This window comes from Pinus tabuliformis, chromosome 1_2 (genome assembly GCF_031772625.1).
Source record: "Pinus tabuliformis cultivar Carrire ecotype Pingquan chromosome 1_2, CPIR1, whole genome shotgun sequence".
Classification (NCBI taxonomy): Eukaryota; Viridiplantae; Streptophyta; class Pinopsida; order Pinales; family Pinaceae; genus Pinus; species Pinus tabuliformis.
This window is the reverse complement of record NC_142298.1, coordinates 706,206,964-706,224,869: the sequence shown is the minus strand read 5'-3', so window position 1 is coordinate 706,224,869 and position 17,906 is coordinate 706,206,964. Positions and strand designations below refer to the sequence as shown.

General features: G+C 40.8%; 1 protein-coding gene across 1 annotated transcript in view; it reads right to left on the bottom strand.

Annotated features, from left to right (window-relative positions):
• CNX5 (co-factor for nitrate, reductase and xanthine dehydrogenase 5) overlaps positions 1 to 17,906 on the bottom strand; it is a 286,044-nt gene that overhangs the window by 119,742 nt on the left and 148,396 nt on the right. Inside the window, exons 7-8 of the mRNA XM_089395837.1 lie at positions 11,322 to 11,360; positions 11,069 to 11,177 (exon numbers count right to left, since the gene is read on the bottom strand). Of these exons, the coding sequence (XP_089251963.1) occupies positions 11,069 to 11,177; positions 11,322 to 11,360 (148 nt within the window). The remainder of the gene's footprint in view (positions 1 to 11,068; positions 11,178 to 11,321; positions 11,361 to 17,906) is intronic.

Sequence of the window (17,906 nt, the reverse complement as noted above, 5' to 3'; positions counted from 1 at the left end):
CTACAAACTCCTACTCAGCATGTTGCATCATGCTACTGCTGACTCCTACTGCGTTGCAACAGCATACCCATTTCTACTATTGAAATGGATTCTTTATCATCCCCATCTTCTCCTTGAAATAATCAAACTTGGTTCTTCCAAGGGCCTTGGTAAGGATGTCTACCACTTGTTCTCCTATAGGAGTGTAGCTCAACTGTACAGCTCCTCGTTGGATGTAGTCTCTGACAAAGTGACAACGGATATCAATATGCTTTGACCGATTGTGAAACACTGGAATCTCAGAGAGCTTGATGCAACTCTGATTATCGCACATGATCCTAGTTGCCTCCATTTTTCTTCTGAATAGGTTCATAAGCAATTTTCTAAGCCATATTGCCTCACACGAAGCTGTGCTCGCCGCCATATATTCTGCCTCAGATGAGCTCAGAGCCACGGACTTTTGTTTCCTACTGCACCAAGAAGTCATTCCTGATCCAATGTTGAAATAGTACTTAGAGGTACTTTCCAATCCACTGAACTTCCTACCCAATCTGCATCAGTAAATCCACTCGATCTGATATCCTTACCCCTAGTGTACAAGAGTCCATAATCGATTGTTCCCTATAAATACCTGAGAACATGTTTGGCTGCCGCCCAGTGCGCCCTCTTTGGTTCCACCATGAACTGACTGAGGGTGTTGATAGCGCAGCAAATGTCTGGCCTGGTTAAGACCAGATACATCAGGGACCCTATGAGCTGCCTGTATAAGGTGGGATCAACATCCTTGTCTTCTGATGCATCAATCTTCTTCCAGTTGGTGATCATTGGAGTAGCCATGGATCTACCATCCTCAATCCTGAATCTTTTCAGGATTTCTGTAGCATACCCCCTTGCCAAGGAATATCTCTCCCTTTTGCTGCCAAACTTCCAACCCTAGGAAATAATGCATTCGTCCCAAATCCTTCATATCGAATTTTGTGGCTAGATTCTTCTTGCAGTCCCCAATGAGCCTGGATGATCTTGTCAGAAAGAGATCATCCACATACAATACTAAGATTAGCAGCTCATTCTCTACAACCAGATAGTAGAGATTTGAATTCGCATCACTCTTGACAAATCCCATTGTCTGCAAGTAGCCATCGATTCGACCATACCATGCTCTAGGTCCCTGTTTCAGCGCATACAGGGCTTTCTTCAACCTGCATACATGGGACTTCTTCTCATGTGTCTCAAATCCCTCTGGTTGTTTAATGTATACCTCTTCTTCTATTACCCCGTTCAGAAAAGTCGTTTTTACATCCATCTGATGAATCTCCCACCCCATTTGTGCTGCAAGAGATATCACGGTCCTAATAGATGTACACCTGGCTATCGGGGCGAAGGTTTCCTCGTAGTCAATTCCTTCCTTTTGAGCATACCCCTTACCTACAAACCTGGCCTTACATTTCTCAACACTGTCGTCTGCAGCGTATTTGATCTTGTAGATCCATCTCAAACCTACCACTAATCTGTCTTGAGGCCTTGGCACTACCTCCCAAACATCGTTCACCCTTATGGAGTTGTACTCCTCTACCATTGCATCTAGCCAAACCTAATGGTGAGCTGCCTCCTGGAAACTGGCAGGCTCCCCATCATGATCTACTAATGCCTGATATCTATTTGTTTGTTTTTGCTCCCTCTTATTGTTTCTTGGCGCACCGATGAAGTTCTCTGCATCTCGCAGAATCTGACGAATTTCCCTGCTAGTTCTTCCTCTGCCAGCAGGTGCTTCTATTAGCTCCTCCTCATTCTGTGAATCTTCCTGATCCAAGAAATAATTCTTTACTTCCGTTGGTTGAAGAAGTTTAACCAATGACTCCTCTTTTGACTGCTCCTCGGAAGGCATCTCACGAGATTTTCTGAAAGCCCTGTCCTCCATGAACTTCACATATCGTCGAACCACTACCTTCCTAGTCCCTGAAAGATAGATTTTGTATGCCTTAGTGTTCTCGCTATATCCCACTAGGTATCCTTTTTCCGCAATTTGATCTAGCTTTTTCCTCTTTTCCTCGAGTACACGGCAATATGCTAAGCTCCTAAATATCCTTAAATTACTGACTTCAGGTGTCTTCCATATGAAAACTTTCTCTGGAGTAATCTTGCCAACGCCCGATGAGGAGTCTTGTTTTGAACATAGACTGTTGTGTTGCATGCTTCTGCCCATAGGAATTTTGGCATATCCTGATCATACATCATGGCCCTAGCTGCTTCTACAATAGTCTTGTTCTTCCTTTCTACTACTCCATTCTGCTCCAGATTGTAAGGAGTTGTCCACTCTCTTCTGATGCCCTCCTTAGTGCAAAAATCAGTGAAGTCATTATCGACATACTCTCCACCATTATCTGAGTGCAAAACTTTTCTTTTCTTCCCAGTCAGATTCTCCACCATAGCCTTGAACTCTTTGCATCGATAGAAAGCCTCGTCCTTGGTTTTCAGAAAATAAATCCAAGTTTTTCTTGAGTGATCATCAATAAAGGTAAGGAAGTACTCGGCACCACTCAAAGCTTTAGTGGACATAGATCCACAGATATCTAAGTGTATCAATCCTAGTACACTCTTGGCCCTGTTTTTACTTCTAGGAAATACTTCCTAGAGCACATCCTCTGCATACATCATCTCGTTCCGTACAAAGATCCAGAACTCTTGTTATAGTGCTCCTGAGAATTCTCAGAGCCCCATGGTGCAAATGTCCCATTCTTCTGTGCCATAGTTCGTTCAAGTCCTTGTCTCCATGACTGCCTATTAGTGCCATTGGTGATTCTAGTTGTAATCTGTACAACCTGTTACTTTTGATCCCGATCTACACTTTCTTTTTCCAGCTCGGGTGTTTGACATATACTTTCTCCTTGATGAAGAAGACATCATAGCCCTTGCCTTGAAGTTGCAACACGGAAAGTAAGTTCATCCCCAATCTTGGTACATGCAGCACATTGGTAGCATGGAACCGTTCTCCCGATTCTGTTTGAAAAACTATGGTACCCCTCCCTACTGGAGTACACTTTGCCTTGTTCCCCATGGTGATCTGAAAGTTCATCTTCTCTTCTCGATAATCTGAGAAACATTCCCTAATTCTCGTCATATGCCAAGAGGCTCCACTGTCTATATACCATACTTCTAATGATGCAGAACTAGTCATACAAGCCACTTCTTCTTCTAGCCTGGAAGCCAACATAGAGAAATCAAAATCACTTTATCTTGCGCGGATTTCTGAATATATGTGCGAGTCTCCTGACGTGGATGCCTCCGCATCATAGTCTCGACCGATAATTGATTTTCCCTTCCTATCTCTGATTACTTGCTCTGATACCATGTGAAAATTCTATCGCTGCAACATCTGATTTACTTTGTCTACTTAATTCCAATAAGTTATTTATGAAATTCATTCAATAAACATTAAAATAAATTCTGCTATAGATATCACACCATAATTCAGAAACAAACACATGCACAAGAATCAACACATCAACACAAATATTTTGGACAACAGTCCCCGAAAAAACCCAAAGTGGGAAAACTGGTGCAGCAAGGGAGGATTTTATTATTCAGCAATTCTTTCGTATAACAGGGTGCCAAACTGGTTTACCCAACCGAGAGAAAAATTCTCCAGCACTTCTCCCAGTCCCAGCGTCAGCCGGGCTAACCTCTGCATAGCTCCCAAACACTTTGCGTCAGCCCCTGCTTGTCTACGTTAGCCCCGGGCCTCTCTGCGTCACCCACACAGGCCCTCTAGTGACTACGCAGTCTCCTACTGCCTCTATGTCTGCCTCTTCTGCCTCTGCGCTGGTCTTCTAGTGCTGATCCTAACTCTTTGTTCCATACTTGCTGCTCTCCAGACCACTAGTTCGAATTTATCAACTAACCCTACTCCAGAAATCGAACTTATTGGTCTCCCTCAGTGTGTTCTCCAACTGACCCTCAAGCCTCATCTTATACGTTTCCTGTTGGTCCTTCAACGGCCGAGATTAAATCTCTAATCAAAGGCTAAGATTAGATTTGACTTGATGCATGACTTTTGGAACCTTTTAACCCAGTTTTATATTAATACCCATTAATATTTTATTTTTTCTAAGTTTAGACTTAGGAACTCCATTAAAAATATTAATTATTTTAATATCTCCCAAACCGATTATATTCTGCCCAAACCATTTTTGGGTCTTGGAGATCTCATGTGCTTTAGCCTCTCCACCAATTTTCATGGCTAGAGCACATCCGATGCTACCCCAAATCAACACAAATGGGCTATGAATTTCTGAAGCAAAGATTTACTTTCATATTGTATTGAGAAACTTTATGCTACTATGCTTATTTCTAAACTAAATGTGTAAAAATCACCTACAGCAATGAAAAAATGTTATCTTGACCACAACTTTTAGTGTAGCCTATAGTCATATGCAGAAAAATTATCAAGAGAACCCAGTGAATAAACAACATCCAAAACTCAGAGAAGGGGAAAAACAGTGATAGTTTCCGTGGGGATATTACAAAGGCAATATGCTAGCAAAACATAGTCTTGATTCTAAGATAGACCTAGAAAGATCCCTAGAAACTCTCATGGGAATCCTCAAGGAGTTTGGTCAACAACAATTCAAACCCTCTAGCAGCAGTACCTCTTTTGACCAGCCAAAAACAAGACAGAACAACAACACCTTCTCTAGGAAGGTACATAATATGCTCCAACAGAATTATCTAAGGGATTTACAAAAGGAGAAAGAACTGGGGAATTGGCTTTTCGTACTTGCGTTAGATTTAAAGGCTAGAAGATCAAGATATGACCTCACATTGGAAGAGCTAGAATCCTATCTTTCCAAAGTGGGTCAATCTGATTAGAGTTTATATTGAGCTCTGGAACCAGTTATACTTGCATTGGTACAAGCCAGATTCTTAGAGCATCTGGGAGAAAAAACGAAGCTTATCATCGCATCCTATTTCAGCAATATTCCGAGGATAGTAGCACCTTATCCTCCCTATAATGATGACATCGTGAAGAGGGTCTTTCAATTGATTATAGAATGTTATTCGGGATTGCATGAAACCCAAAGCTCAAACTTTGTTAGAAGGCTCGTAATCCTAGACTGCATGTCCAAAATCAAATCCTATGTAGTCCTGCTTGATCTAGAGCAGGATGATCTGATCCTTCAAATGTGCCAATCCTTCTTCACCAACATTAGGGAGCATCACTCTAAGGAGGTAAAAGCCAACATGTGAGATATCTTATCTTCATTACTAGTGGAAGGTGACATTATTCGCAAGTAGTTGTAAACCAAATTGTTAGCCATTTGGAGGAAGACACAGGTTATCTCGCCAGCTGCCTATGAGTTAGTCAAAGGGGTGGTTAGGAAAAACATGATTTTCATCAGGAGGCAGCTAACCCAGTAGGAGTAGCGAGGGATTTGTGGTGACCAACCATGCAGCAAGAATGAGTTGAGTAGGAAAGGTCTTTGCTTCATTTGCAAAGAACCTTGGGGATCTGACCACTCTTGCATGAGTGACACCGAGGAGATGATTGGGGTAGATCAAGAGGGGATTCCTTCTAACTTTCAGGGAGAGGATTCTTTTTTTATAGTTGAATCCATGGGTTCTTATGAGGACACCTCTGAGGAGCATAAGCAGTCATGGGGAGTTGTTGACAGCAACTTAGAGATGCAACCATGTTTGGTATAGGAGATTGATGAGAAATTGCTTGTTCCAATTTAGCATGAGCAGCACATGGTGGAGCACAGTGCCCATGATGGGCCATCTTTGGAGAGTCAACTAGTGGCTCATGTTGAGCCCATGATGGAGGAGGATGAGCAGACATCCTTGGGGCCAACCGTTGACGAGGAGCAGGCAGATGTACTGACAACCACCAGGGAGGTAGTATTTGCAGACATTGGTCATCAAGAGGCATTGAGACCTGATAGCGCAGTTTTGCAGGTGACGAGCAGGGGAGCATGGAGTTTCTGGTCAGATGAGGGAGGCTCTTTTGGAGATAATGTTGCATCCATCCTTGGGTCTACCCATTGACAAGGTGTAGGTAGATGCAGTGGCAGCTAGCAAAGCTGCAGTATTTCCAGGCAGCAGCCCTCTCCAGGAGTACATAGACAAGGCGTGTAGCATGGGTTGCCCACTTACAGGAAGAGAGGCAGGGATTCCTAGACATATATGGTTGACTGGTTGGGCAGAGCTACATGAGTTGAGCATAGTGCAACACAGTGGACTCATGCCATATACAAGTGCACATGCATGCGATCCTTTCCACAGGATGGATTGGCAGGAGATCATGAGTTGGTATCTTGTTAGTGGCACGATATTCTCATTCGGGAGCATAATGTAACAGGGACCCTTAGACATGAGGAATACTACATGCTCCAGTTGGGAGTGGGAGATAGGCCAACAACTTTCCAGCATTTCAGGCATGCATTTACATAGTGGGGCTAACCTTAGCCTATGCCAAGGGTTGCACTGGAGAGAGGTAATGAATTGGTACGCAATTGATGGGGCAACATTCATAGTCGGAGCTATTGCACAGTAGGAGCCATGGAGCGTTGACGCTTGTTCTTGGTGGCATTGGGATGCAAGAGGATTTGTTGATGACAGGTTCAAACAAAGATTGGTATGGGATCCAGGCATTGAGGGGCCCGTTCATGGTGGGCTGACACAGAGACATAGCATCACCCCGTGGTTTGTATGGGATCCGGGCATTGGGTCTCAGTTGCATTGGGCCACCAGACTGGTCCATGGGTTTGGGTTGCTTGAGGGCAAGCAATCTTGGGGCAAGAGGATTTGTGATGTTCCTTTTTCTGGTCTTCCTTATGGATAGACGTTCAAGATTGGAGGCAGACAGGTCACAGGTGCAAGTTTACTTCATCAACGGGCCCAGGGGCTTTTGGAGATGTTTCATGGGGTTTTGAGTTTCTATGGGATCCCAGGACATTCCCTTAGCATATTCCATCATCTGCACAGCTTGCCTTTCGTTCCATTGCATTCCGACAACTTTCGAGAAACAGGGTTATTATTGGGTCTAACTCAATTAATTATGCTTAAGGTGGCATTCCAAGAGGAATACTTGACGGAACCCCTTAGTGTAATAGCTCGTTGGAACCGAAATGAGAAGATCTACAAGATGGGATGCTTAGAAGTGATTTTCAGTAACCTGAGGAGGCATGGTGGTCAATTTACCATTTTAACACATTAAAAAGAATATTTTAATAAGACGGCAATGTGCTCAATGATTAAAATAATAATAAAATAGGAAGTTCTCGAGGGGTCCATCAGATTTATAAAAGAGGAGGAGGCCATTAGGGGACATCTTGGATTTTATCTTTCTTCTTGTACGAGAGGTTTCAAAACCTAATTCTCTACTTCTTTTGTAGCCCCAAGATAGAGACCCTTAGGTGATTCAGTGAGTTTGGGCGAGTACCCACCTACCCTCAGTGAATTCATCCAGAATTCACAGGAAAGCTTAGCAATGCAGTTCATGTCAATTTGGGGGGGCCAGTGTAGTGCAACAGATTACCTTGGAGGCCAGCTTTTCATCTCAGCTATTTTGGTTGTATATGCATGTAACCCCAGTTTATCTATTATAATAAAAGCTTAGATTGTTCCTGTTCAACTTGTTATTTGTTTGCCATATTTTATTGATTATATTTTTACATGCCAATGTTATGTTAAATGAATGGTAATTTTATGGAAAAATTCTGGTTGAGTTAGATTTCTGCAAAATTAGTCAAATATCTCGTTTGGGATATTACAAAAGTAGTCTTGTGTTGATCCTCCTTGACCATGACTTGATTATAGCTTGTGAATCCATCTAGCAATGACATCATTCTAGACCTTGTGACCCTTTGCAATAAACTTTCCATGTTAGGCAAGTGGTAAATGTCCTTTTTGCATGCCAAGTTAAGGTTCTTGAAATTAACACATAACCTAATGGAACCATTCTTTTTCCTTACAATCACCAAATTTGAACACCATGTGGAATGCCGAGTATGAGCTATAATTCCAGCAACCGACATCTTTTGGAGCTCCTTTTGCACCAAGGAGCTAACTTAAGATTAATTTGTCTCAATTTCTGCCTAAAAGGCTTAGCATTCTCATCTTTAAGAGGTCTGGTGCATTGCTTCACATCCTCTCTATAACCTTTCAACTTACCATAGGTGAATGCTAACACATCTCTATACTTTAGGAGTAGATTAACCAGCTGCTTCCTTCCATTATCGGTTGTTCCTTTTCCAATTTTTATCATTTTGGGATCTTCCTTAGTCCCAATATTTATTTCAATGTGAGCCCTAGGCTCCAACTTATTTTCTTTCTTTTTTCTTTGACCATCATGTCTATCAAGAAGCTGCTCTAGAGCAATAAATCCTCTAAGAGTGGGGTTTATCCTGTCATTTTCACATTCTACATACTTATCCCCTTCCTCTTTGTAACTACCTTGAAAATCTGCAAACTCATTCATATTGTTAATAAACCTTATGATTTGTCTTTCGTCATTAAAGACCTGCCAATGATCTAGATTATTTGGTACTGATGGCCTGAAATTAACTTCCATTTTCATTTATAGTTTCATCAGTTCTTCATGAAGCTGAATCTTGAAGCAACCACTGCCAAACAATCAACTCCTTTATTTTCTTCTCTAGGAATTGCTACCAATTCTAATGCATCAAAAAATTTCATTTTGTCCCATATAGCATTCCTACATCTTTTCAACCTTTCACTTTCACAAGCAAACTTGTTTTTAACCTAGAGGATGACCAAATCTGAATCTCCTTTGATGTGTAACAACTTAATCCCCATATCCCTTGCCAACTCTAAACCCAAAAGAAGCTCTTGATATTCTGTTATGTTGTTAGCCACTTCAAACTCAAGCCTATAAGAAAAATAGGACTTTTCTCTTGAAAGAGAAGTGAAAAACATAGAACAAGCTGCATTAAAATGCAGGTACTAGGAATAATTCAGCCAAGGGAATTTCGGCCTCTGTAGAAATCAGCCATAGAACAAGCTCCATTAAAATCTAGGTACTAGGAATAATTCAGCCAAGGGAATTTCGGCCTCTCTAGAAATCAGCCCTTGAATAATTTGGCCCACCCATCACCAGCAATTCAGCCCCAAATAAATCAACCTCTCCAATTCACACCCTCCTTCACACTTTAGCAATTCAGCCTCTCTCAATATCAAAATCTCGGCCTCCAGGAAACACTCCTGAATCCCTGCACTCTTCCTCTTTCTCCTCGGTCTAGATGAGCCTCTCGCTCTAGAGAAAATTGCTCTCCTTCTTTGAGAAAATTGCTTTCTCAAAATGCAATTGTTGCCTCTTGTCTTGTGTCTTCACCTCTCCCTTAGGCTTCTCTTTAAAATCTTCATTAAGCCAAATCCCTAACCTTAATCTCCAAAGTGATTGACGATTGAGATTAGATCTCACCTCACTTTAGATCAACAGTTAAGATCATACCTAAGTCACTTAAATAATTTTATTATTTATCCTTAGCACTGTGGCTTAATATTCCACAATAATTAATTGACTTTAATTATTGTACTTTTCCTAAGTTAGACTTAAGAAAGAAGTCATAAATCACTTCTTCCACCAAGCAAGCAACCTAAAGAGGCAATTAACCATCTCCTACATGCTAAAAGACCAAGCTCATGTAGAAGACCTTCCAAAGCTACCACAAGCTTGAACAAAAAGCAGAGAACAGATCTGAAAAAGGGATTTACAATGTACATGGATCCACAGTATGGAGTGCCCAGAAGGCCAACATATCAAGATCCGGTAGAGCTAACTCCTTTAACATCTGAGGTCGAATGAAGAAAACTCAAGATAGAAGATTGTCTGGAGGATGACCTAGAGGAGGATCTAAATTGCTTACTGTGTCAGTGGGGCCTGGGTGATCTCATCTTGGGATGTGATCTGGATTTACAATGCACCAGATGAGTTATACCTCTTTCTCAATTCATGTGCATCATAAATATAATAAATATAAAAGGAGTCTTTAATTCCTGTTTTTTCAGCATAGAAAAAAAAAAAAAACAGTTTGCTGTCATCTCTGTTTTCACACAATAATTCAGAGTTTTCATTGTGATTCATGCACTCAACTTTAACTAGTATTTTTCTGCATTTGTTTCTGTGTTTTCCAGCATTTTTACTATTTAGAGTGATTTTTTCTTGTTGTTAGTAAAATTTACACACATATTTCATGCAAACTTTTTTAATTAATTTGACATGCCATTGATCATTGTTGGTTTGCAATTGTCTTCTTAGATCCTTTAGGGATAACCCCTGAAGTTAGCATGCACTAAATTCAACGTGAGTGAAATCAAGCATGGTGACAGTGGTTTGTTTCCTGTAATTATCTGGACTTGATTTACATTTTGCAGGACAGGAATTTACAAGTGATAACACAAATATCCTATAAGACATGGTCTCCAGAGTCCAAACAGAGGAGACTGTTTACAGGAGATGTTTGGGATGGTAAGTTGTCTAGGTGACTTCACCGCATTAGTTTGAAGCCATGATTTCGACCTTCAATATGTGGGTGATGGAAACTAAATGGGGTGATATAATTGTTTAGGTAGACTCTACCTTCAGCATCAGGATACCGAAGTGTGATAGCAACTTCAAGATTATTCCACTTGTGTCTTAAGGAGAGCAGCCATAGATAGCCCATGTGTTGTGATTCTTCATCTTTGTTTCTTTGTAAAATATGTACATTGGTTGATGGTAACATGATTAAAGAGGGAGAGGGGGACGATTTTTGTGCTAAAGGGAGGTGTGAGAATATAACATGGGCAACTTATTTTATGAGACATGTATGGATGTCAATGAATAAAGTAGATGCTTGACATAGAGACAATATAGGAGTCAAGTGAGGAAATGAAATGAAAGGTCATTTGTGACCAATAAAATTGAATTTCCTTCTTTGGGGAATTTGAATTACTTTTTATTTTTTATTCATGCAATGCTGCCTACTTTTACACGCCTTTCACTATAAAGGCATTGATGGCACTACTTTTATTAGTGCAAAGAGAAACATTATCAATTGGACATGGCATCTTAATGAAAAAAGAGCTTTACCTACTCCAAGAACTCCATTATCAGAGCAACGCTGACATGCATCCATTGGTGGTGGTGTAGGAAACAAGCATCGGTAACATGGCCCTTGATTATGATGGTAAACAGTAAGCTGAAACTCACAATCAACAAGAATCACATTAGAGTTGGCCTGATAGTTATTTAATTAAGCTATTTTTTACCCATTCATTAGTCTAGCTCATACATAGATATAAATAAATAGAAAAAGAACATTAGTTTCTCCAAATGAGGATACCTGCCCCTCTAAACCCAAAGCTGCTCCTGCTACAAGAGGCTGTCATCAAAAGTAAAGTGAATATATAAGTAAAATCAGCCATGTCTGAGGATTGAAACCAGTTCATTTATCCCATATTCTCTTAAAAAGTTCATCCTTAAATATTTTTAAAATCTTCATTATTGTACTAAGTCGGAGTGTTGATACATTCTCATTTATCTAGAATTAACTTTAGTTGTATGCACAATAAATGACTAGAAAATGGGCAGGATATAATGATCATGATCATTATTACATCAAAATGAATTGTATACCTCTATTGGTGCCATAAAGAGAACATATTACACTATTCTTTGAACAACTGCTAAGGTATCATCAGCCCGTTTCTAGCCAAACCAACCACACCTGTCATAATCATCATCATTTTGCAAAGTACAGAGCACAAACTTGTGTGATGGAAAAGTAAATTCCATGTTATATGCAATGCAACTAGTTATAATCTATCTAATAACAATGTTAGTTGTCGCTTGCAAAGAGCCCAAACAAACTAGCTGTTAACCACAAATTAGTGCACTTTATCTTACTGATTGTACATGTGAACAATAGAATCATTATTTGTAACAAACATTAATAAAAATGACGATGATGATTATGATAATGATAATGATAATCATTAATATATATTAACTAGGCTAATTTTTAAAAGGCCAAAGGGTACATATGCCTTCACCTGGCAACTAGTAAATGCATCTATGCATACCATCACAAGGCTCATTGCTATTTTGCAAGATACACCTAGTCTGGCCACGTACCACTACCCAAAGCACCTGGAGACGTGAAAACAGATAAAAAATGCTTTGGAAACATAACCAAATGCATCATATGACGTTTCCAAATCTGGAAATGCCAATACAATATGTCTAGTGGTGTTTTGTACATTTTCAATTATGTTTTGGGCACTTTTTTCGAAGTTTCCAGGTTGACCTAAGTGCCTATGAGGGGCTTGGGGTCCATAAAAAGGTATCCTATCACCAAGTCTGTGCCAAGAACCCTTTAGGACAAAACAAAGATACAAGATTGAGCTTTGAGGAGATTGTAACCTTGGTAATTAATTTTCCTGTTTATCATTTTAGTTAAATTTTTAACAATATCATTAATTGTTTCAAGATGTTTGAGAGTAATTCCAACATCATTGGACTTCATATGAAGAAAATAGAATTTCATATCCCATTCAAAATTCAGCAAACCTGACAGTTTTGAGGATTGCAAGGATTGTATCATCTCCATTGTATTCTATAACATGAGGAAATGGGATTTGCATTAGCAAAGGCCACATGTACTCATCTATGACAGTTAATATCAATGTTGCGAACATCGACATCAGGATAAAATCGAGAAGGGTCCGGAAAACCAAAAAATCGTAAAAATCGGGAAAATATCAGTAAAAATTGGCAAACATCGGCTAGGCCAAAAAATCGTGATTTCGAGATAAAATCGGGATGTTATCAAGATGTTCGCAACACTGGTTAATATAGACATGGGACTTCTTCTAAAATGTCAATTTGTGTATCATTCTTATTTTCTTGCAAGATAATGCATTATAGATTAAAGAAAACAACAACAAAATACTATCTCCATATTTTTTGTATTTGTCACTGTTGTGTTTCCCCCATGTGCCTATTACCCACCAAAATGGGTGACCCTATAGGAGAAAACTTTTCTCCTATTCTTCATATCCAGTCAGCCATGTTACAAGCCACCTGTGGATAGTGTGTATAGGAGAAAATTTTTCCCCTAGATGTTCCTCAGTCGGCAGCCAACAGCCCCTTGTAGCCACCAGATAGCTCGATGTGCCATTTTCTCCGCCACCTGAGCCAGCCACGTGGTCCCTCGACCACTTCTCATGAATGTATGTTTGGAGGTGGGCCTCCCGACCCCAAAGGTATGGATTTTCATTGGTATGGTTGAGTAATTTTCCTTACTTGTCACAAGCACTTTTGGGCATGGATTGGTGGGGGGGATTTGGCGGAAATAGTGGATTAGGCTTGTATTCTTGTCTCCACTGCCCGATTTCATGGCTCCCCTTGTAACCTAGTCCCATGGGACTCCTTTATTGACCATTTGGCTTTTGGGTTGGAACTTGGCACTACATGGGAAATCCCGATTTTGGTTGCACGGTCCTGCTTCCCAATACCACCTACACCACTCCCCTTCTGCTCATTTTAGCCCCATTCATCCATTTTCCCATCCAGTTCCACATGAGTCCATTGGGTCCACATAGGGTTGGGCTCCCCTTCCCCTTGTCCACACCTTGGGTCGGGCCTGGAATGATGCCCCGGAGGTTGATGCAGCTAAAAAGAAAAGAAAAAGCATAATTTGGCTCCTCTCAACAAGAAATGTACCACAAAATGCAAAAAATGGTCGGGACATACAAATTTAGCACATGGGCAAATGCCAAACATGAGCTCTACCCCTTATCCATGGCCATCACCCTGGTTCCTATGGGCCCTAGATGATCCCACTCTATTATTAAGGAACCCATGATTGTCCCAACCCCTGGTAGGCAATGAGTCGCCCCACCTTAAGGGGGTATTAACTGCTACATATTACACATCATGCTCTCATCCCATGGAGCCTCGAGCAATTATGAAGAAAAATCAATAAAAGGCAAAAGGCATATGAAGAAGGGTGGAAAAATAAAGGTCGAGGTATCTCATGTACCACGATTTTCTCCCTCCTACACTCTTATACCCAGGTGTGGGCTTCCCTTATTATAGCTACCCTTACACCCTGACATGTGATCTGGATGATTCCCCTAATCCCCACTCCATTTCATTATTATATCATTTGCCACCTATCATTTGAGGGATGTACCACGGACATGTCACCCCCTCTAGAGGTTGAAACGACCTAATAGGGCCATTGGCTAACCCCCTATTGAACTTGGAGACTTGTACATACCAAAGCCCACTATGGAAGGGCATGCCACCACGAAGTGTCCCATTGGTTCCATGACTAGTAAGCTCTTTTACTTGATTATTCTAATGATGCAAGGGGACGCATTGGATCTTATGTAGGATTGCAGGTGGATTCCCATTTGGGGCTTGGTCTCCCTATACGGGGTCCTAGTCCTCTAGAGGGCCACATTGGCACTTGTAGGATGAGCGTTGAGAGCCATGGGCCCCCACCATAGCCGAGATTACTTCATCAATCCCCAGCAGCGTTCATTGATCGCTCATATTCCACCTTTTGGACGAGGGTGATGCACCTGGTTCACCATGCCCAACCGGCTCCACAGATTCACCACACACTTGGCAGATGTTCCAGGATCCAAAGAATTGTCCCCCACTATAGAGGGAGGGCTTATGTCATCATTCCAACCAGTAGAGATGATATATAGGCACTTCTGATTCATTTGGGGACCCATGAGGATGACCTCGTGCCCCCGCACCCACTTGGGAACACCACAGATTCTTGCTTGGAAAACAAGGGGCCAACCCTTGTCCACTATGATGGGAGTCCATTTCTACATCATGGCACCATTTGGACTTCATTAGGCCTCCTCAAAGGCCCAACGACTCACTTTGTTGATCATTTGACCCTCTTGAGAGGCTTATTCATGTATTATTGAGCTATTTGATGGGCTTGTTACCAAATGTTATTGTTATTTTGCATATTATTTTATTCTAGGGGCTAAATTAGGCCAAAATTACCTAAATCGAATTCATTAGACATTGTATAAATAGATGATGAGTTGATTCATTCTCTCATCATCACTTGGATTGGATCACTCTCTCTTGTGAGATTTTTGCTATTTTTTTGGAGGAAGAAATTGGATGGATGGATGAATTTTGATGTTTGGATCTCTTCATTTTTGTCTTGGAGCTTCTATATTGGCATATGATGATGATTGGATATACTTTTTTTCACATGTAAGTGTTCATGTAATGCTCTTTTGTCATTTTCTTATGTCACATGCATGTTGTTGGGGATTTTCGCTATACTAGGCTGAAATTTGTTGCTTTTCTTGTGTGAAATGGTGGAAATTTGTCTTTTTATAGCATTGCATCATGTCATGGGCCATGTTTGAATAAGTGAATATTCCTAGAGATATTTTGTTGAAATTTTATCTTGACAAGTCATCATATATTGCATATTTAATTATAAATACCTTGAAGCAATTGTCCCATGCCCTAATTTCCATGCAAAATTGTTTTAGAGGCCTCCTTGACCAAGTGAAATCATCCCAAGCATTGGAATCTCCTTGAATCCATTTCTCCCAAAGAATTAGGCACTGGTCCTCCATAGGTAATCACAAAAAGAAAATCCTTTATCACCTCTCCCTAGGGCTTCTAGACCTAGCCTCCATAGGGGACCTAGGGCATCACATTTCTCACAATTTATCCATTGAAAAGTTTTGATCTCGTAGCCTCTATTGCATTGTTGTGTCTCCTAGGAGCCCTCAAAATTTGAAGCCATTCTGACAATGGGATCTTGAGATATTTCAAAACCCTAGCCCTGAGATTGATTCTTGCCCTTTGTTTCCCTTGGCTAGTGACCACATTGGGATCATTGTATTAAGATTGTTGAAATTCTTCCTTTGATCCCCTTCTTCCCCTCAATTAGGTCAAGCATACCCTCAATTGATCAACTCCACCCCCTTGACCTAACTTTGGGTCCGCTTGGTCCCATGTGGTCCCACAGCTTTTTGAAGATAAATTTACAAAGACCACTTGGAATCCAAGTTTTCACAAAGATTTCATGGACTAGGTCCCTCCTTTACGAGTCTTATTTGCAAACCCTAGCCCTTGAAATCCCCTTTGCCCTTCTTAAAGAGCCTTACACCTTGCTTCTCAAGCAAGCAAACCACAAAATTCTCTCTTGTGAATAGGCCCTTAGGAATCACACTTTATCTATTCATCGGCTCATTCATCTGGTGATCCCCTTCATATTGGTTCTCCTCCCTTCGGTGAAAATTTGTAAAGAGCAAGGAGCTTTAGCTAAGGTGACAGTGGGCTATGGCTCCATTGTTCCCCTTGACCTAGTAGTTGTCCCTTTAGGATCCCCTCCTAGGACCCCTGTTATTTTTAGCGGTGACAGGCTAGACAACCACCACTAGTTGATGACATACCATTTTCCACCACCTACTTCAGTCATATACTTCTCACCCATCTAACAAGAACGCATGGATGAAGGTGGGCTTCCAATCAAAAGGCACTTTATTCATTTTGCAATCAAGTGCCTATGCTTGTTTGTATTTGGGCATTTGATATGGATTATGGGTTGACCTGGATGGAGGGAATTTGACCGTGATCTTGTTCCCTCACCTTAAATGGGGGGTTAATCTTCAATCCTAGTCCAATGGGACCTCCCCTAATGGCCCAATAAGTATAGGAGGGGCACTACCTAAAGGCTGGGAAGCCCTGAATGAGATAGCATTGTCCCATCTATCCCTATTCCATACTTGCCACTTTCCATCTTACACTACAAGCCCATATTCCACCTCCATTCTTCAAGTTCAATTGACCATTAGTTCTTTCAGATTTGGCAACCATACATCCACATACCAAGGTTAGTAGGTAGGGCCCAGAACATTGCCCCGGGTGGTTGTCACACCTAAAAGAAAAGTAAAAAGCATATTATGGCCACAAAATAAAATAAAAGAGTATCAAAATGCAAAAGATGGTCGAGACATACACATTAGCATGTGAGCAAAAGCCTACCATGAGCTCTACCTCACTCATTATGGTTATCATCCAATTCTTGAGCACATGTTGTTCCATTACATCATAAAAAGGAACCCTTGCATGTTCCAACCTTGATGGGCAATGGGTTGCCTCATCATTCAGAGCTAACACAACTGCTACACATCATACAAAGCAAGCTCTAACCCTAAGTTACACGAAGCGCTAAAACATTTCAGAGTTTCCCGAACGAGTACATTTAGAAACGTCACCTCCCAAAAATGAAAGCGTTGGATGGAACGTCAACGAAAACATCATATATGTTTATATATGTAAAAACAAATTTATAAATAAGTGAATAACACATTATTTTGCAAGAAAAAAGAGAATAAGACCCATAGATGACAATTTAAAAGGAAAACCAAGTCTACATTAACTCTCATTAATGATCGAGTTTCGGAGTTTCAGGTATGGGTACGTCCTGAAACATTGATTTCCTAGAAGTTTCGTGCAACATAGCTATAACTCTTTGAGCTACATAGTACATACAGTGATACACAGAAAAATCAAGCAAAAGGTGCACAATATGGGTTGAAGAACAAAGGCCGAATTGGTAACCCATGCATCCACGATTGCTCCCTCCTCACATCTATACACTCAGGATGTGGATCCCCATCATCTTGGTCCCTTTGACCATGGCACTTGGCCATGAAGCCTTCTCCCCTCCATACCATCATTATTCACTAACACCTATTAATTGAAGGATGGACTGAGGAAATGTTACTTCCCCTTTGTAATATTCCAAATACAAAAATATTGTAGATAACAGAAGCAATGAACTAGCTACATCTACTAAATTCAGAAATGCACAAGCATATATATTTGAACACGAAAATATAGGCAAAAACCCTGAGTTGTTGTA